This window comes from Archocentrus centrarchus, chromosome 13, assembly GCF_007364275.1.
Source record: "Archocentrus centrarchus isolate MPI-CPG fArcCen1 chromosome 13, fArcCen1, whole genome shotgun sequence".
NCBI lineage: Eukaryota > Metazoa > Chordata > Actinopteri > Cichliformes > Cichlidae > Archocentrus > Archocentrus centrarchus.
This window is the reverse complement of record NC_044358.1, coordinates 26,088,411-26,110,914: the sequence shown is the minus strand read 5'-3', so window position 1 is coordinate 26,110,914 and position 22,504 is coordinate 26,088,411. Positions and strand designations below refer to the sequence as shown.

The 22,504-nt window shown below is 39.5% G+C and overlaps 1 protein-coding gene across 1 annotated transcript in view; it reads right to left on the bottom strand.

The window, feature by feature from the left end:
- rsrc1 (arginine/serine-rich coiled-coil 1) overlaps positions 1–22,504 on the bottom strand; it is a 124,629-nt gene that overhangs the window by 51,303 nt on the left and 50,822 nt on the right. The window contains exon 6 of the mRNA XM_030743535.1: positions 12,322–12,373. Coding sequence (XP_030599395.1) covers positions 12,322–12,373 — 52 coding nt within the window. The remainder of the gene's footprint in view (positions 1–12,321; positions 12,374–22,504) is intronic.

The following is a 22,504-nucleotide window of genomic DNA, read 5'->3' as shown; positions in this document are numbered from 1 at the left end:
CAGAGGAGGACATATTGATGAGAGAAAAAGATAAAAAAACTTTGAGAAGTAGTGACTCCTTTCAAATGGCTGTTGGTTGTATATGATAGCAAAGGATAGTGTTATATACAGGAAAACCTCTGTTACAGTTTCTAATTGAAATCGGTGGGTGAGCTTGTTATAGAAGCAGCTCAGCCCCTGAAAGTAATACAGACACACACATTTATCTACATACACAAACACTAGCTCACCATACACTCCAGTGTACATGTACCCCCAAACACCCCCTACAGAAGCTGATAAAGATGAAAAAACTAACAGCAAAGTTGGATTTTTTCTTGATCATGTAAAGCTTCAAGAAGCTCACCAACATGTCTGCAGCTTGTTGATGCAGGCTTGTGAACAAGCTGCAGAACTGCACGAGCTGTTTTTCTTCAAACCACTCACTGTTAGCCATAACAACATCCGACACCTCCTTAAATATAGCTGTAAAATTAGCCACGTGTAATTGTATAATGTTGCACTCTTTTCAACAGTATCATAATTATGCATTTGCATGATTTGGAAACCTCTCACAAACGAAAGGCACATTTTGGGGAATACAGTAGATACTCAGTTTCTTGCCTGCAGCCACGAAAACACAGCTTGTTTTTTTTTTTTACACTTTTACATATTGAATGAGATATAATTTGTTTGTTTATGAGCTTTGGAGGTGCTGGTAGGCAGATTCGGTTACATTTACACAGAGCTCGACTAGCATTTGTCTGGATTTAGATTTGCCATTTCCCGTGACTCAGTCATGCAGGACTGTAGCACAACAGCTGAGGCTCTACATGCTGGCATGAGGAGACATGATGTGTGGTCTTGGACTTGACTTTCATTAAGAAAATGCCTAGGCGTGGACATTATCAATCAAGATATAATTAAAAAAAAATAAATTATCTAAATTGAAGTTTAAGAAGCTTTGGAGTTTTTGTCATCAATAAAGGAACAGTTCACCCTGTAATCAAATTTATGGATTGTTCCTCTGGCCTGCAGAGGTATTTATCCATATAGCAATATCTCCTGTAGAAATGTACTCCTTCTCCTAAAGTCTCACTCACACATATCTAGAGATAGGTCGGCAACCCCCTGGCAACCACCAGTCACTGGGGGAAAATTTGCATTCCCCAACCATCTGGTGAGTGGCTGCTGGGTGAAATCAGCCACAAAGAGGGTGTTGCACCAAAAACCTGATTGCTTTGGTTTCTAGCAGATTGCTGCCTATAGCTTGAGTGGAAGACAGAGTTGTCTGCACTTGCCAACTACTCAGCATCTTCTATGCAAACTCTGGGAAAACATGGTAATCTGTGACTGTTTTCAGTGCAGCACCATCTATTTCTTTCCAACCAATTTTACCTAGAGACTGCCAGCAACCTCTATCAACCACTCACCAACTGGTCAGAGAACACGTTAGGCTGCTAGGTTCCCTAGCAAACTGTGGTTGCCAGAGGGTCGCTTACTGGTTTCTAGCCCTGTGTGAGTTAAGTTTAAATTTAAGTGACATCAAACAAACCTTGGAGTTCTTGTCACTCAGGAACAGTTCATCCCATAATGAAATTTCTGAATTGTTCTGTTGACCTGTAGCGATAATTATCTGGTAAACTGTTACCCAGTTTTGGAGATAGACATGTCCGCCTTTTTGTTTCCATTAATCATGACGCTGTTAACCATGGAAAAAAAAAGTCCACATACTGTGCTGTAAGCAGTTTCATCTGTTTTCTTTCTACCAACATACACCCACCAATCATATCAACCTAGTTTAGAATCTACTATGATGACACACATAATATAAACATTAATGGCGAGCCCATTAGCTGAGCTATCAGGGTCGTGATTTCTGGAACAAAAGACTTTTGGTGAGTTTTTCAAATATATTTTCTTGGCACATTAAGCACACCAAGAGATAAATTTCTGAAGCCAATATCTCTGGACAACTCACACCAAAATAATCCACATGGATAAATACATGCCAGAGGAAAAATAAGCAAATTTGATTTTAATATTTAATACACCTGATCAGTTCAATTACCCAAAGAGCCATCAAAATAATTCAGTGGGATGTGTTTACAAAGTCCAAAGTTGCTTCAGATTTCCATCCTCCTACACCTATAAAAGGTCCACTGAACATTCATTCAACCATTTTCTATATCTGCTTATTTATATTCAGGGTCACAGTGGGACTGAGGCTTGTTCCAGCACTGGGCAGAAGGCAGCGGAACATCACAAACGCTCATTCAGACCTATGAGCATTTTTAATTTCAAATGCACCTCACCTGTGAACCTTTTCTGAACTGTGATGTGAAACCAGCCGAGGCACAGACAGGCTACCTGTAGAGCCAACTGAACAGTTTAGTTGCTGATTTAAATTACACACATAGGCTGCATGAAATTTCAACACAGCCGATCTTTATTTAAACAATAACAGGCCTTCCAAAGTTGGGATGCTTTTTGATTAGTTATAAAATTTTTAAAAAGAAAGGGTCAATATTTTCATGTGAATATTGGCGAGTGTTTCTGCCTGAAATGATCAGCATCTCACTATATATATTTTTCATTAGATAGCAAATGCATAGTAACATGATAATATTATCAATGACATTACAAAATTTGCTTGTGTTCATTTCATAGCATAAAATCTCATTGGGTTGAGGGGTTGGTAAAGTACTTTTCAAAAACACAGCACACATGTAGCGTCATGCTGCCGAAGTAGCACCATCTCACTCTGTATAAATTCACTCAGACCAACAATCATGATTAACAACCACGACTACAGTAACAGCCAAAACACGATTACATTTCTGGCATAATTGTACGGCCCAGGCCTTAACATGAAGAATAGTGTGTCACGGGGTGGAAATTATTCCAAATCACAGAAGCAGGAATGCACAGGTCAACACTTTGCTGCAATCCATTTATGTCTAATCCAGGGCCATTTGGACAGCTACATCTATTAAATGCCTGCAGAAATATTTACAAACAGAGCGAGGAGATGGGGAAATACTAAAAACCACATGATATCACAGGACAACTTGCTAAAAGAGTCACCTCATCACCATCTTTCCCTTGCGCAAAAAAAAAAAAAAAAAAAAAAAAAAAAGAAAATGCCCCAGACAAAATCTTTTGCAGCAATACCTTTCGCATGGTGAGAATTCCAGTATTGTTGTTACACACGGTCTTTACTCTTTCCGTCTAATCTTTCTCTCACGCTCTGCATTCTTTGCATTCAGCCTCCCTCTCCACCCTCTTCCAAAAAAAAAAAAAAAAAAAAAAGCCCAGAGAGCCTGCCAGCGGTCCAAGGTAATTAAATTACTTAGCAAAGTTTACTTAACAGTAAATGGTTAGCAAAATTTAAGGTGATTGCAAATTTGCTTTCATTTCACTTCAATGGCTGGCCTGTTTAAGGCTCGTCTGCAAATAATTAGCACATACATTTGCATCAAAATCGTTTAAACCATATGTTGCAAAATTATGGAAAGCAGCAAATTAAAAATATTCCTTTTCTGTTATGGAAATGCCTACATGTTGAGAGGAGAGAAAGAGAGAGCTAGAGCGGGAGGGAGGAGGGAAAGATATCACCATGTGTCTCCAAACACCAACAACAAGGAGGAGAGAAAAAGAAAGGAGGAGGAAGGAGGGTGCAATAATGATTCAGTTTGGATTTGAACACACTCATAACGGTCTTTTTCAAGAGCTCACCAGATGCGGTTTGAAATCTGCCCACAGAAGAAAAACAAAGCTTTCCTCAATCTCTTACTCGCCTTCTCTTTCTCGCACACATACACAGAATCAGACAACTTCCTCTAAAGTGGCTCTGTCTGGTACAGTCTATACTACTCCCCAAGGCAGGGCAGGGAAAGCTGTACATTAATTTGACAAGTAGTATTCACAACCTGAACCTTCAATGTCAGATAAAAGGATAAGTACGACTAAAATAAGCGACAACAAATGAGGCAACTATGGAATCGAGCATCCAAATAACCTGATATTTTCTCAACTAATGAATTCATTATTTAGTCAGTAAAATGCCAGAAAAGGAGAAATACTCAAATGTTTTGTCCAACCCACACCCTCCTCAATCCCCCAAATATTGAATTTATAATGATGTTAAGAAAGAAATGCAGCAAATCTCCATGTTTTGAAAGCTTTAACCAGCATATGTTTTACCTCAATGATTATAGTTATCAAAATAATTGACAAGTGGATATCTGCCTCTGACCCACTCGTCAGTTAATCTCCTCTCTACCTGCATCTACCAGTTATTTGCATCACTAGTTTGCCAAATTGATTAAATAACCATAAAATACCAAAAACCTGTGATAAAATGTCATCACAATTTCCAGGGGGGTGTAAGCTCATATATTCAAAATTTCTTTGTTGTATCCATTTTACTGAGCTGAATAATTAGTGCAGTGTATGCATTCCTTTCCAATAAAATGTTTTTTTTTTGCAGCACAAGAAACAAAGAAGAAGATGAAAACATAACACAAAGCTCTAATTAGTGGCCACTGTGGACTGATTCCCAAACAGCTTCCCGATAAAATGAAAGTAAAGAGTTGATAAACTTTTATTGCAGAGAAGCATGAATGGTCCTGAAGTGCTTAAACGTTTGGCTTAAAACCAAACCATTTCATTCAAGGTGAAGAGCCCTCGTCATTTAGCCATTTTGCTGCATTTAAGACTGTTTAAGTATTTCCCAGTGTTGCTGTTGGACTGCATTTTTGCTGTAATTTTAATGTAAAAATCACTTAAACTGTTCCAGTAACGTGCATTGCAGGAAAATCACAAAGGCAGGAGGACATCAAAAAGCTTACTACATGAAAGAGAAAACTAGGACGCAGCAGGTCCTGTGTTTATTATACCCATAAAACAAACCAAAAATCAATTGCACATAAACCTTGTATCCGTGCAGTCATTTGGTCAATCAGTCCTCCCTGCCACTGATAGACACCTGACCTGAAAGACTTCTCTTATTAAAAATAAAATGCACTTGTAAGCATAGAACGCAGATCCATTTCCTTTTAAAACTCACATACACCCTTAAAACCCTTAAAATATACACTTCTTTTTGTGTGTGTGTGTGTGTGTGTGTGTGTGTGTGTGTGTGTGTGTGTGTGTGTGTGTGTGTGTGTGTGCGCGCACTCACTATGTGGTATACTTCTCAATATATACAAACTGTTCCATCTACCCACCAACCCCTCTCAATTGGATGTAAGTCCATCTGCCACCAGTGTCAATCTGCTACTAAGTGTTAGGGAATTTTATTCAGGTATTTGGGTCTTGTGTAAGTGGAGGCCCCATACTCACTCTCTCCCTGTCTCTCTCTCTCTCTCTCTCTCTCAGACATAATTACGAGTGTTGACTGGAACAGTGAGGTAATGGCACATAAATCCAACTGATCAATGGTTACAGAGACTAAATTACAGGATACTCTTGTCCCATTATCCTCTCAGAGGACAACAGGAGATGCATTCCTGCAGAGATGCAAAGGGGATTTCTGCTGCAGTTGTGTAATTGTTTCCTTTATTTGAATGCACTGGAAGCTGTGTTGTTACCTTTCTATCTTTATGCTCACACAAACAGGAAATCAAAATGCATATTAAACTACACTCTCTGTAATGCTGCTAATGAGATGTTAAGTTGAGGCTTTTAAAAACTGGTTTTAAAACATGAGCAAATCTTGGTTATGGACCAAGCCACATTAAAACTTATCATATTTAGTTAATCTGATCTTTGACCAAACCTTTACCATTAAATAAGGAAAGTAAGACGTAACTGTAAGAACAAATAAATGATAAAAACAACAATCCCACAAACTTACAGTGATTTCTTGTTCTTTAAATAGAGCTATCATGCCTTAGACTGAGTGAGACATGGGGATGGTGTAGTTAGTGGTTATTACTGGGTAATTCCCTGGTGGTTTTAACAGAGAAAATCCCCTTTGAAATGAAGAAATGAAGGTCATCACTTGTGTTTTTGACAATCGTTTCAGTCATGTCATACAAAGAGTGGTGCAACAACCAGAGTGACAGCAAGGTGATGAAAATGGATAACGCGTGATAACTGTAATTCATCGCTTAACAAAATGTGTGCTGCAATCGAGTGAAGATTTCTCAATCTAAATAGATGACAATGAAAGTAGAAAGGAGAAAATTTGAAGAAAGATAAATGAGGACATAAGTTTGGAAAGAAAAAGTATATATTTGAGAGAGAGAGAGAGATTAAAATGAGAGAAGAAAAAAAAAAACAACTAGGTCTTGCCTCTGTCTCCCGGACCCCGTCACCTCTTATCCTAACAGAACAAAGGGCGGCAGCCTCCTAAATGTGGCGCATTAGCCCTTTAGTTCCAGAGGGGGTAAGGTGACACCCTCCATGTATGTGGTCTGTTCAGCACACATCTGTCAGGGCCTAAGGGGGTGGGCAGGGGTGGTGGTGGCGGGAGGGATAGTGGGACCTAGAAGCACAAGGAAGACAGTGGAAAGAAGTAGAGAGCTCAAGAAAAAGTGTGTGTGTGTGTGTGTGTGTGTGTGTGTGTGTGTGTGTGTGTGTGTGTGTGTGTGTGTGTGTGTGTGTGTGTGTGTGTGTGTGTGTGTGTGTGTGTGTGTCCCCTGCTGTGACCAAGAAGCCTAATACCCTGTATTTACTCTGGATGAATTAGTCCTATCGTATGATGCTGCTAAGCTTCGCTGATCATGCAATGCTTTGCCTCTTTAGGTCTGTCGCTCAGTAAAGAACATACAAACCCAAACAGGAGAGACTGTCTGAGACACTTCAACAGACAGGCCGATTTAAAAAAAGAAAAAAGAAAAAAAAAGAAGCACCATCACAGCCCTTTAGAGAAGGCAGTGATATTTGTGGGCGAGTGGTCTATGGCACCACAACAGAACTTGTTTAAGTCTCTGATTTTGCCTCTATCTCCTCTCAATTATTTAAAAAAAAAAGAGAAAAAAAAAGAGAAAACCATGTGTAAATTCAGGATTTAAACTGACATGATCAGATATTAACAATCAATTTACTGATTACTCTTGACTCAATAAATGTTTTTCCTTGTTAAAAGTATTGCTGGACTTCACCTGTAACATAATTTAATAAAAAGGCAGCAAGATTCAGTATATAGTATGAAGAGAATTATGACGACACTTTAACTTGATGAGATGAGTCTCATCAGTTCATAGAACCTGTTAAATGAGATTCTTGAAATGATATAATACTGAACATAATATTCAAATATTCATAATATTACACCTGCTGTTGACTAAAGTGGGAGCATTTTTTTTTCCTAATCAAAGCTTTATTATAAAAAAAAAAAAAAAAAAAAAGAGGCACATGATACCTGACACAAACAACTGCAAATATGCTAACATCACACAACAATTTCAAATCTAATCATTTTCCAAGTGGAAATGCCTTTCAATATGACACATATACACAAGCACCGCTCATTATCAAAAAGTATGATAGGCAGACATTAAAATACGTATATCTTATTTATTCATTCTTAATAAAGACTTTGCAGCGTTAAGTGTTTCAATTTTAACTGCATAGCTTAAGTTGAGGAGTGAACCACGAAGTTTTTTCAGCTAGGTGTCAAACTGACAGAAGAAGTTAATTCAGACCAGTGAGGCCCTTCCAAGTTCAAGCCTCTGATGAGATCTTAAGGATTGTTTGTTTTGCTGCTGTCAAAGGTTCAAATGGGGAGAAGAAGGAGGTTTTGATGACCCTTGGCCCTCAGGTCCTAAGTGGGTGTTCTGCAAACACTCCCTATTGACATGTGGATAAGGAGAGGCCCGCTGCTGTGCGCAGTACTTATGCTCATTTGAGTGGAAAAGGACACTGCTATGAAAAGAGCAAAGAACCAAGCAAGTGGCTGAAAGGAAAGGAATATAATATATAATAAGGGTGTCATGGTTGCTGTGTGTCTGAATGGAGGTATGTATGGATCGAATAAAGTGGTTTCTTTTGCATTTTACAGCTTTGAAAACAAGAAGGTTGCTATACTACTTTTGTGTGTGTGATTTATGAGTACTCAGTATGTGGATTGAGAAATGTGCATATGAATCAGGGCACTGAAAAGGCACAGCAAGGTTGCTAAACAACAATGAACAAAATAAGTTGTGTAGAAGATCCAGATGAATCAAACTTACAGAGGGAGCTATATACAGTTACTTTGGCCTCTATGTATACTGTCCACTGTCCAACTAAATCCGATGAACTTTCAGTCATGACGACCTGTCCAAAGAGTTTTCCTTTATTCTGTCTGATACGCGCTCTGATAAGGCGCACTAAGCAGGAACAAGCAAATGCTAATAACAAAAATGAGTTAGAAATGCTGTGTGTTATAAACAAGATGCAGAACAAAAAATCCCTCTTTAAGCTGATTTTTTATTACTATTACTTTTGAAAGAATGCATAATAAATGCCTTTATTAATTGTAATTAAATATATGTATACTTACATGCTATGACGCAAGATTGATTGTTTTCTTACTCTAAATTCTACATGTATAAGAATGATAAATATATAAATAGTAAAATTATGATCAGTATCATATTATTGATATAATTATAACAAGCAGCTTTGTTGTGGAAATATAGGGTGTAGTGTGTGTGTGTGTGTGTGTGTGTGTGTGTGTGTGTGTGTGTGTAGGTGTGTGTGTTTGATATGTAGGCCAAGTAGGAAGTGACCCATAAACATATCCATCCAGCTCTTTCATTGGGGGCCAGTGTTGCCCTCCTCAACCTCCTCCCCCCAAACACACACACACACACACACACACACACACACACACACACACACACACACATTCTCAAAGCCCCCAGTGAGCGCTAAGCAGGCCAGCGGGCCAGCCGAGGGGGCTCATTACAGGTCCACAGAGCCCCCCAACACAAAGGCCTGAGCCGCTTTAGCCATGGGATGATCTGCTCTCTACTGACTAGAGAGAGTCCATAGACGGACAAAAGGAGGGAGGGGAGGGAGGGGATGGGAGAGAAAGAGGTGAAGGAGAGCAGAGATGAGGAGAGGAGAGGAGAGCCGCGGGCTTTAAGGATGTCAGGAGACCCCGAGAGAGAAAGCCTGGCGGGCGCTCAGAGAGGAACGGAGAGAAGGAGGAGGAGGAAGCTTAAGCTCCACGGCTACGTCAGGACATTAACATTCACACAACCTCCCAACATCTGCTGCTTCCTTCTCGCCTTCCATCCCTATCTCCCTCTGCCCGCTAACAACGCTGGAACAAAGACGGTAAGACAGAATGAGCGGACAGATAGAGAGGGAGAAGAGAAATAAAAATGGAGAGAGTAAGGAGAGATGTGAGCCAGATGAATTTAGAAGATTTGGCAGCAAGAGACTTAGCAGCTGCAGGTTCTGAGGAGTTTAGAAGTTGAAAAAAAGAAAAAGAAAAAAAAGATATCCCTAATAATTGTAATTACACAAATGTGATGAAATTACCAAGGGCAAATTGACAAAAACTGAGGGCAAAAAACTGAAGATAAATCTGAAATAAAACACAAATATTAAAGTATCAAATATAAATTACTTCATCAAATTAAAACCTTTTGCCTATTGTATTTTACTGTAGGTCTTCATGAGTGACATGATCACCTGAAGACCTGATACAGGCCAGCCTCGGCTCTATAGTAGACACAGTTTTCAACTAAGCCATAAAACTGTTCTTCTGGAAGCCTCTGGGAAAGAGAGGAAAACCAGAGACACGTCCAGCGCATTAAACCCTCTCCTTTAGTCCTGTTTCTGGCCCTGAGCCTGTGTCTGCAACAGTGTGACCCAATGCACTCAAAGTCACATGCTCTATTTTATGATGCTTCACTACCATTAGTACAACATTAGCCTTGAGGTGGGAGGGCAGGGAGCCGAGGGTATGCAAGAATACACATGAGAACATTGAGGGAATATTTCTAAATTTGTCCCCATTCTTTAAAAAATTTAATAAAATCCCCAATCCTCACATGTAAACTATGTCAACATATGATGAAATATGTAAAATATGTCTCATTAAGTTAAAGTGAAATCACATCAAGGGATGGCAGTGTTGTTCTGTGGCCTACGGTGAGGCTGAACAAGTCTTAAGTGAGCTAAGTATGTGGCTGGCGGGTGCTTTATAGATGATGTATAGATGCCTGGTTCTTTCATATATTTCCTGTGGTGAAATTAGAGCCCTATTCTGAAGTGCTGTGTGAGTGTGTGTGTGTGTATGACTGTAAACATGAAGACATCTTTCTCCACAGTCAATCTCTGCCTGTCACATCTGGCTCGCAACTCTACCCTTCGAATACACACTGGAATATATACACCGTGTACATGGTGACATCTATGACTTATGTACTGGGAGGAGTGTTTGAAATTAAGCTGCAGTGAATATGGGCCCAGAAGCACTCGAAGTGGAGAGTGTGGGAGTACGTATATGCATTTGTGTGTGTGTGGGGAGGGTCGCGTTGACGCTCTGTGGAGGAAAACAACCATGTAACCCATTCAGGTATACAGTCGAGAACACATGCAACAGACTGTGGCTTAATTCAGGAGACAGACGCCCTCTCTATTTTTAAGATTAGGCTTAAAACTTTCTTTTATGATAAAGCTTATAGTTAGGGCTGGATCAGGTGACCTTAGTTATGCTGCAATAGGCACTTTCACCTCTTTTTACTCTGTTTATACCCCACTCTGCATTTAATCATTTGTTATTATTAATCTCTGGCTCTCTTCCACAGCATGTCTTTTTGTCCTGTCTCTTTCCTCAGCCCCAATCGACGGCCCCTCCCTGAGCCTGGTTCTGCCGGAGGTTTCTTCCTGTTAAAAGGGAGTTTTTCCTTCCCACTGTCGCCAAATACTTGCTCATAGGGGGTCGTTTTGACTGTTGGGTTTTCTGTGTAATTATTGTAGGGCCTTTACCTTACAATATAGAGCGCCTTGAGGTGACTGCTTGTTGTGATTTGGCGCCATATAAATAAAACTGAATTGAATTAATCCCAAAAAGTTTAGAAGTGCAGCTGCAAAATGTATTAAAAAAGAAAAAAGTGTTCATATTTTCTAATTTTACATAACATACAACACACACTGTATATAAAAGATGTCACCTGTTTTTAGTCTACTGTCTTAAAGCCTTTAGTTTGGCATTTTGGTCATTGCAATGCTAGTGTTTTTTTGTTTGTTTTGTTTTGTTTGTTTGTTTTTGCCGCTGTAAGTGGCCAAATTTGGATATGAGAGTGGATTTCTAAGCTATCACCTACTGTTAGTTTTCTGGGTTAGAAAGGTGCATCCACAGGCAGCATGAGTGCATTGCAAAGAAACAGATAGCTACTAGAGATACACAGATATTTTCTTGGCTGATTCCGGTTTCCAAGAATGCTGAAAGCCGGCCGATTCCGGCCTCTGGTTGGTCAATTGGTACATCTCTAATAGCTCTAATTATTAGAATTTCCCTCACTGAAAGCATTGCAATAGACTTTGCCAATCACTGACAGGTGGTACATTTGTCCAATCCAATCACCCAGCTGTGGTTTTACTAGGTAACTATATCAAAAAGGGCTTTATGCCTATTTATTTAAATGAATTGACACACAAATGCCATAGTGCATAGGTTTCATTAGGTTCCAGTCACACAAAGAGACCAGTTGGCAAACATTGGACAACCATTCAGCAACCAACAGTTGTGAGACAAGACTTTGTAGGGGTTGCTAGATGTTGTTGCTGGCTGCTGCTGAGTGAAATCAGTCACAAAGGTTTTACTGCACCAAAAACCTCATTGTGATTGTTTTGCTCACTTAAAAATTGCTACAGTTGTCAGTAGTTTGCAGGGAAGACACCAACTTGTCTGCAAATTCTCACCAACTACTCATGGAGTGGTAGTAAAACACTGTGTCACAAACCAGAAACAGAATGTTTGCCTTAAAGTATGCCTCACTGCTGTGGCCAAGACATTTCAAAAGGCACAACTTTTACTTTGAAGGCAAATGTCTGTGTGGTTATCGAGTGTTTGCAGACAAGTCAGCATCGTCCAAGCAAACTATTTGGGACTGTGGCAATCTGCTAGCAACCAAAGCAATCTCAAGTAGGTTTTCAGTGCAGTGCCATATGCCTCATCACGATCAATTTCACCACTGACCGACGGCAACGGTACAGAAATACACATTTTCCCCTTGTGACCGGTGGTTGCCAGATGGTTGCCAACTCACCTCTAGGTCTCTGTGACTGAGACCTTAATAGGCAATGGCAATCTCAAGAAATGACCAATATCACCAACATTTCCAAGCCACACTGTGAGAAGATGGAAAAACATTAACATTGTCCACTTACCTGCAGCCTGGAGGACTAAATGCATTCGAACTTTGGCCTGCTCTGCTGGAGTCTGCAGAAATTTGACAAAGAGATAAAAAAAATTTTAAACAAATTAGACAGTAACATAATATTTTAATTGTTGGAATGTGTTATTTTAATTGGTTTAGTGGTATAGGACATGTACAAATTAGCTGGCAGGCAGTGTGCTTGAGAGCATTTTAACACCTTTGGTCACCGAGTACATTGTGTACATTACTTTCTATCGTTATGTGTTGTACTGTAACATTCATTTTCTGACACCAACTACCTAAAAAGATTATGCAGGCAGAAGATGAATTTTTTTCCCACCAAAATTCCTGCATTGTGACCGAATGGGTTAAAGCAGGACAGACACTTGTTGACACAAAAGCTTTAAAATTGTCTTTTTTATTAAAAAGAAAAAAAAAAGAAGATGATCCACTATTTACTTTGGCACCCTGCTGTTTGACATATCACAAAGCACAGGTTGAGACAGGACACACGGGAGCCACACTTACAAAATGTCATCTATGTATTTTAGCTCTAAACAACTGTGTCCCTTAGGTCAAAAAAAAAAATATTTTACCCATGATAATCTTTAACTGCAACCATTAGAGTGAATGTTCCCATAAACTGTCCTCATAGAGCACCAAGGGACAACTTCACCAAGCTACTAGGCCTCATACTCTGTAAAAACCCTGCTAGTAGAAAAAAACTAAAATAAAACAGAAAGCAGCATCTCTGACACACCAGGGAGAATCAATGAGTAAAAGATGAAGAGAAATTTAGAGACAAAGAAAGAGAGAGAGGGGAAGAGAGAAAACAAAAGCTGCTGTAACAAGTCTTTGGAGAGTTGGATAAGAGGGCATGGAGAGCACATTTTACAAAGATCACAGCCAAAGACTCAACATATTCCCCTTCCCATTGTGTGTGTGTGTGTGTGTGTGTGTGTGTGTGTGTGTGTGTGTGTGTGTGTGTGTGTGTATCAGAAACATTTAGCGGGCATGAACAGAGGAGGGCCTTGTGCTTTGACAGCTGTATTGGGAGGCACATCCCTTTTTTTTTTCTCCTGACATGGCCTCTAAAGACCTTGCTGTAATTCCAATATCACTGCTATTAGATTTGAGGGTCTTAATTGTCAAGGAAGAATGATGGCTATGACAGGGCACGGAGCTATAAAAGGCGAGTGCGATGCAGATTGCTCTCGGAGGTGTTTTGGCACTGCTGTGGCAAAGCGGCCCTCGTTACCATGCAGCGGCAGAGACTGTGTGTAGGATTAGAGAGAAATTAAATGCTAATGGGGATGGGATCTGAATCCGCTGCCTGGGAGCATCATTTAGACGACAGGGCTGGGGCGTCGCTGACAGGCAGCGCTTCCTCCCTCCACCTCCTCCAACACACAACCCAGCTCGTCCTCCCATCCTTCCATCTCATGACTCCCCACCCCACGCACAACAAAAAAAAAAAAAACCTGATTTATCAAACTGTAAACTTGTCACTTCGTAAAAACGTCACTTTTCGGTGGCAGTCGGGGAAATATAATGACCCCCTTTAATGCAGTGATGTCAGGGTGCTGTATCCTAGATGGAACGCACATCAAGCACTGCACAGATGCAGACTGAGACACACGTAATGCAACATGGATGTGTGCTGACATGGCGGATCACACACTAACTGGCACTGCTTGACAGCCAAAATTATGAATTGCTATTATAAGAAGAGGAAAAACACTTGAGGCTTTCATTCACACATAAATGTATGTATGTATATACACACACACACACACACACACACACACACACACACACACACACACACACACACACACACACACACACACACACACACACACCTTACCTTCACAAAAATGGAATTATACCATAATTTTTCTAATTTTTCCTGCTTTTTCAGCATCTTTGCATTTAGAGGACAGGCTCTGAACCCAGTTTAAAGTAATCAGTCTTGCTACAACCAGTCACATAATGCAATAACACATTACTGCTTAACTATCCTGATCATTGTGTGCTGTGCAATCATCTTAGTTACAGTTTATTACAACGCCCACTCCATAATTACATTAGCATTTGTTTACATTGGCCTTAAGGCATGTGTAAGTCCATGCGTTCTAAATGCACACGTGCACACACACGCGCACACACACACACACACAAACACGCATTTCTGCCAGTTCCTCGAGGGGTAATAGAACACTGAATCACACTATTGCTGCTACTGTACACTGTCTCTCTGTAAGGGTTGAAACTCCCAAGCAATACTTACAACATTAACCAGTGAAGTGAAAACAAGTATTTCCTAATAACAACAACAGTGATTGGATTGCGGCCAGAGGGGTGAAACGTGTTTCCAAGTTTTAACAGAGAGAATGAAAGCCATTTTCTCCTCAGAGTCATCCTGGCTTTGAGTTTTCCTTTAAATAAATGCAGAAGTGTGACCAAAAAAAATGCATCTTTAATAAAAGGCTGTGCTTCTTGTATAAAGTACTAAATGGAGCCTCAGAGAATAACAGTATAATTAATATCAAGTTATCACAACAAGTAATGTAAAAGGTACTCAGAAGTCAGCTAACAAACATAAACACACACACACACCCAAAATTGCATGTTTTTTGTTTCACAACTAACTCTTTATTTTTCACTCTAATTCACATATGCATGCCTGCTCCCTCTGTGTGTAATTCATTAGTAAACAATAAAAAGGCGTTAATTGTGTTCCCCAGAGGCAGATCTGAGTTCCCCCCACTGGGAGAGAGGCACCCGCTGCATCTGAAGTGGCTTCGCCCCTCAATTAGAACTGTGCCTTTCCCACATGCACAAACAAACATGAGACACCAAGAGAAGGACTGTGTGTGTGTGTGTGTGTGTGTGTGTGTGTGTGTGTGTGTGTGTGTGTGTGTGTGTGTGTGTGTGTGTGTAGGGAGGCAATGTGACTTGGAAATGAGCAGTGCTTTCCTTGTAGAGGCTTTAGATTATCACACTGAGAAAAGGGGGAAAACAGAGAAAATAGGACAAAAAAAATTAGACAAGGAGAAAAGTTGTTTTTGTTTTCTTCATGGCTCTGGAAATATAGAAGATGAAAAGAAGGAAAGTGTTAAGAAGAGGAAAGGCAAGAAAAAAAACCTAAAAGATGATGAAGAATATACACATACAGAAAATCAAAGACAGTGTCAAACGCAACTGTCAAAAGAAAAATATGACTTAGAAAATGGAACTAAACACTTTTACTTTTTAATGGTGTTACATTACAGGGCAAGTCACCTAATACCGCTAATAACTTGAGAACAGGACAAAGAGTTTTACTAACACACCTGTTAATTGAAAGCAAGTGCCTTGGTCAAGGACACTGTGGACAAGAAGACCCAAAAGAAATCCTCCGATTTTCTGACCAACTTCTTTACTAATAATCTCACAGGGAACTTGAATTAAATTGCATGCTTAAATGTTCTCAGCTGCTCTAAATGGGGACATCTGAAAACAGGGTGAAGAGCTAACCGTCAAAGAGAAGCAAAAGGCAATAAGCAATTTAATATGGGCATACCAGTATGGCATAATTGGCTTTGGCATATTTCTCAAAGGAATTTATTGAGTCTGTACTTGATTATATAAATAAAAAACTGACAGATGCAGTTTTTTTAATGTTTTTTATTCTACCTACTTTTCTCCTCTCCACACACCTGGCCAATTACTGAGACTCGATAAGTACTTTTTTTTGGAGCATGCCATCAGTGCCTATGTACAAATCCCATTTGCCATAACCTGCAGTATTTCATTTTTATTAAGGAAATATGAAATATGCGTGGTGGTATGTATGGCAATGAAAAATCCAGTCATGCATGTGTGGAGCAGGTAATATTGTCAGCAGCATATGTACTGCATTTTTCCTCTCTTCCACTCTCAAGGTGTAAAACAACTTTAACAATATCCTCCTCTCATAAAAGAATCTACTATTATTGGGCTACTCTTGCCAGCAGTGATACCCACACCCACTTGACTCAGACCAAATTCTTGTTCCAAATGCAACGGGAAGTCCAGTATGCTCAAAGTAGGCCTCCAGCTTGTGCGCTTACCTCACCACGCCGATGACAGACACACTGAGACGCGCTTAGCTGAGCTAAGTGCCATTAGTCAAAAATAAACACATCCCATTAGAAAAATAAATTACCCTCACTCTGCTTGGTAAAAACAATGCTACTCTGTGTATAATGCGGTACCGAATGCAGGAAATTTCATCTATTTGCAGTAATTCACTGCTTTGTCTGCTTCTCGAAACAAAGCGTGCCGGGTCAGGTGATGACTGTTAAAGCAGGAACAGAGAAGGAGAACAAAGGTGAGAAAGGCTAACTAAACCAGGCTGGTGCATCTAACTACTCAACAGGATGTTCATTTATGATCAAGCAAAACGAGGTGGGAGAAAACAGAACAGATCTTCATGAACAAGTAAAGGAGCAAAACAGAGCGTCAGCACATGAAGGAAGATGACCAACATGAGCTGCAATAAATAAATAAATGCTGAACACTGGACGGGCCCTACCTTACAAAGTGTTGCAGATCTCTAACTTGTTTAATGTAGTCTGCATGTCACAGCAGAACAGCCAACATCTTAAAGATGGTAGGTAAACTTATCTGTGGAGACCCTGCCAACTTTTATTTTAACGCTTGAGGCTTTTGAGTGTGAACATATCAGAATGGGCACATTTCATGATATTTGGCCAAATAATCACTTTATAACAGCGGGAACATCCAGTGCCAGCTTTTACAGCTCAAGCGCCTACATGTGGACTACTCTTGTGGTGAGGCCAAAATAAAATGTTTAAAATGTTAAAATGATTATGATGCACTGCCCAAGATGTGGAGCCCGCTGGCGTTCATCTGTAACAGTTCTTGTGCTAGTGCTAGTTTCAAAAATCACATCAACACGGGCAGATGCACGCCAGTTGGCTCAGTCTACTGTTATCAGCTCAATATGAAAATAATGAAGTTAAAACAAGTTAATATGCTCGAAAGGCTAGATATTTATATGTATTTATGAATAATTTAGGCAATAGGGTCAGCAAGTAGAGTGCACTTAATGCACTATGGCCATTTAAGTAAATATAGAGAACGCACAACCAATTGATTGGTTCAAGGGCAGGTATGATTTAAGTCAACCAATACTGCAATACTGTAGCAACTCTCTTCTGTTTCTCATATCCTAGTTAAAAAAAATAATGTGGGCGTGTGCGTTTGGGTAGTCACCTTACTCTTCAAATGTTTTAAAGAAACCATCTTTTTGTGTTTGTTTGTTTGTTTGTTGGGGGAGGGGGGGGGGGGGCATCGGTGACATCATCAGTCCATCCACTGTAACATTAATCCTAATTGCGCCACTGTTACCATTATTTTCTGTCAATAAACTGTTTCAGTAGACACAGTGCCTACCTCAACAAACTCTTTATGCTGGAGTTGATATGCTCAATATTCATCTCATTATATTTTTAAAGTCTTCATCTGTTTCCATTTTCTTTCATTTGTTGAATTCCTCTCGGGCTTCCCCTGCATCACCTCCTCTTCCTCTCCCTCTCTCTCATACCCCCCCCATAAACAAACACACAGATATATCCCATACCCAAAAGAGGACAGGGGAAAACAGAGCCCCTAGAAAATGCAATTTTTCTGTTTTTAATATCGAGGTCTATAAGATCAGGGCAAAGATGGGTTCCATGGCAATATGTTTATTTATATATTTTATAAGGAGGAAAAAAAGTCTGCCTATCTGTATGTATTTGGGATGCCTGAGCCACAGTATCTGAGCTCATCTTATATGAAAAATAATGTTGTGTATGGCTATACTTTTATATATAATGGCAATATGGGATCAGGGCTCTTTTACAATGCGCCATACTTCAGGCTAGGGCTAACAGCATTTTATGACCCGCCAGCAGTTCATCTTCATGTCTCAGGCAGGCAGGAGCACTGCATAATAATGTCGTTTCCTGCCCCCAAATGCTATTTCACAGGCTGGGGCTCATTTCTCAAACTTCACCACTTTTACAATTTCCTAAACTTTTATTCCCGTCATTATTACCAACAAGATTTCATTACGTATTTAGAATGTAAACAAGTCTGAGTAATGACACTCCCCCATCTCCCTGGAATCATTCCCATTGATGGCTCTGCTGCTATCTCAGGCGCGTGTATTCATAAAGACACACTAGTACAAACACACACACGTGCATACAAATACACAAAACTCCATGCACTGCCACAAACATCCATACAAAAAAAAAAAAAAAAAAAAAAAGATGCATACACTTGCATAAACTGCCCCAGACAAGATACAACTCAAAGGCAGTAATTTACTACCCCGTGTGTGTGTGTGTGTGTGTGTGTGTGTACATGCATGTATGTGTTCTGATAAAGGGGGATGTGATGGGGGGTAAAGGGGGGGAGAGAAGGAGAGTTTTATACTCAACTCACATAAATCATGTAGAAGAAAAATGAGCAAATGTGCAGGCTAACTCATCTTCTTCCCATCCGGAGAAAATGAAATTCACTGGAATACCTATCAAAACTGCAATCATCCAGAGATAATATCTTCTTTGGTCTATCTGCACTTTCCGATTTAATTTCCTCCATGCCCTTGACATCCAGCGATACCATTAAGATGAAGCACATACAGTAAGGGAGTAGTTCTCACGTTTTGATATATGAGATCTCTGCGCTTAATGTAATATCATCATTTGAAAATTAATGCAATCTTTCTTTTGTTTGGGGTCTTTTTTTTTTTGGGAAACACTCGAGGAGTGAACCACAGTGAGACAGGCAAAAAGACGAGGAGCAAGAATGTGATGGGGACACATGAAAAAGAGAGAGAAACACAAGAGATATGTGAGAAAGGAGGGACAGACGGGGGTATATTTTGTATTTTGAGGAGCCCCACACACACCCCCTCCCGCTTCCTCATTCCATGCGAGAATGACATGCAATTATGTCTGGGCCTGCCCCAAGTCAGAGGTCACTCAAATTACTCCATCATTTAGCCGTGCCGTGGAGATGAGAGACACAGAGAAAGAGAGAAAGAGAGCAAGACCCCCACCCCTCCCTTGCTTCCAAATCCTCCCAAACCCAGCTACAACATCAAATATCATGAAATCATTAGTGTAATAAACATGGAAATCTGTTTGCAGATTATCAACACTCCCTCTTTCCCTCCTTTATCTGTCCACAATCTCTTCATCTAAGCTGTTTTCCCCTCTTTAGCCTATACAATTATATTAGGGAGCAACAAAGACAGAGAAAATAGAGAAATGAATACAGAGATTAATTAAAAGAAATCCTGTGATGAGAAAAACATTTTTAACAATGTAGACAAAAGACAGAATTGATAGAAACGACAACCATGTTGACCTAACTCTTTTTGTACTTTATACTAAAACTGCCGTATGAGGTAATGTCACACTGTTGGTGTGCGAGTGTCCTGGCTACAGCTGTTGGTCTCTATCTGTCAATAGACCAACCAGGCAATTTGCCTCAGTAAACTCTTCAACTCACGAAGGGACACTCAGACATCAGCTATCCCTGAAGAGAACCATGTGGACAACAACCTGTGAGGCATCATAAATAGTAGAGACTTGTTTCCAGGCTGCAGATTCCAATAAAACAAGTCCACTTGGTTTTCATGAATAAAAAAGCTAAAACTAACCACATTTTTATAAAAAAAAAAAAAAAAAAAAAAAAAGTGAAAGGTAGCTCCCAGATAGAAACTTTTGAAGACCCAATATCCTCAAACACCACGTAATATTCATAATATTTTTATTAGCACACAAGTTAGTTAAAACTGCATGTCAGTATGGTGAGGATTTGACAGCATTATAGGCTATGTAATATCTATAATTTGTATTAAAGGTGAAGCCGTATGATTATTCCCTAGATTACTTTACCCAGGTAAATTTTTACTTCCCCAATGAAAATGACATTAACATGACTTACAGGTCTGTTTGAGAAATACTGATAGTCAACAGGTAGGTTTAAAGGATATTTGAACCACAATAATTTCAGTTATTGACAGAATGTCCACAATGGCTTAAAGCACTAGTACAGCTGAGGTCTATTACTTATCACGGTTTGTTTTTTATTTCTTTAAATTAGGCTACTTCACAGGGGATGAAACAATGAATACAGCTGTTCGGATAACATTGCTTTTACTTGTTTTATTTAATTGTTGTGTAAAGCACATAACGTTTTTGCTTATTTGTTGTATAGTTTTGTTATTTGAATCGTCTTACATGTAGTTGGACATGAATATTAAGTTTCTGTTAAGCTTTTTTTTTTCTTGCTGTTCTTTTCCTTGAGTATTGTTTGCTATCTTCATAATCTGTTTTTGAAACACTTATTTTTATTCCACGTTTTTGTGCACTTTTTGACATGTATGGGGTTTACACTGTGTCACAGGTGGTGGTAGATTGCCACGCAAGGCTGGCATTTCATTTAGACCGATTGTTTGCCAGACCTTGACAAAGACTTAGAGTTGATGTGTGTTGATCTGTCTGCCCCCCCCTACCAATCTTACTGAAGAATAGGCTTAGTTTATCATTTACCTGGAGTAGGAGTGCCTCAGTTACTTTCTATGGTTATAACATAAAATCTGTCTTACTATTTGAGGTCTATTTTGGTTTGATTTTTAAGAGGAGATGCTCCTCATCAGCCACATGTAACATGTTAATCCATTTGTCAAACACATGATGAAAATCTGAAATGATGAAAAAAAAAAAAAAAACAATATTTAGAAAAAACTCAAACTTTGTCACAACACAGCTTCTGACCCCAGGAAGAGCAGACGCTACATTTAAACAACAGACTTTTAAAGGTCCTTTTCAGAGTTGAGGTATAAATTTATTCCACATGGGAAACCTATTTTTCTGCAGTGAAACAACATATTCTACCTCATGGACCCTCACAAACACTTGTTGAAATGATGGTAAAGAGCTATTTAAGAAAGGCTATTACACCAGGATTTTCTAATCTATTTACATGCTATTCATCAGAGATATTGCATGCATGGAAACTGAAAAGTGGAACAGCTCATGCTGTAACTCAGAAGAATATTCACAGTGTATGTGAATTTAAACATTTTGTTTTCTATACTTGCACTTGGATAAAGGGAGGCATGTTTTTAAAGCATAGCAGTTACCATGTGTCAAATGAAAGGTGCAGTTATTGTTTATTGCTACATTAATAATTTAAAATACTGTTAAATAGTGGTAATGTTCATACAAAGCAACTTACAAATAATGTGACTTTACTATTAAGAAACATAAAAAGGAACTTCATTTTGCTTTCAGCAAAGGTCTAGAATGTCACATCAAGAGATAAGGTGAATTCCACACTTATAACAAAGATTTGTCTTTACAGTTTTCCGTGAATCATGACCTTAACTCAACCTGCAACCCCAGACTGACCTGTACACCACCCTCCATCATTAGGCTCGCTTCAATCTCTTTTCCCAGAAAGGATGACCCCCCCCGCCATTCTTCTACTCCCCCTCTCTTCTCATATTCTTCCTTGAGCAGTGTGTGCAGTAGAACGATGGGTACAGCTGCTGATTGAACCAGTAATCCTGATGAGGCTGATTCCTCGTGTATTGATTGAGCTGCTGGCTTTTCTACTTCTCTCTAAAACGCTGTGCATCTGGACTGATTAGCTGCTGTAGGCCACCTCTTTTGCTATCTCTCCAAATCTCCCAGAGCAAAAAAAAAAAAAAAAAAAACAGCCAAATCACCGACTTGGGTGATTTTTGTTTGTGTGTTCGTTTTCATGTGTGTGCGTGTGTGTCTGGATGCGTACATGAGTGTGAACAAAATCAGAAAACTAATGCAGAGCACTGGGAGCAATTAACTTTAGACTTTGTTTCTGCATTGCTACTGATCGCGTTCAGTCAATCTGCTGAAATACAAAAACAAACCAAATATGAACAATGAAACAAACCTTAGACCACACAAGACTTAAATGCCCACCTAATTACTTCCTCGCTCATGAGGTTAAAACAGGAAAAAGTAACATTAGTATTCATCATGAAAAATCAAGCTCCACAATAATGTGAAAGGAAGCTTGATTGTCACTTCAGTGTGAAATCTGATACAGTTTTAGTTATGAACAAACAGCAAAACATTACTGACACCCATATAAAAATG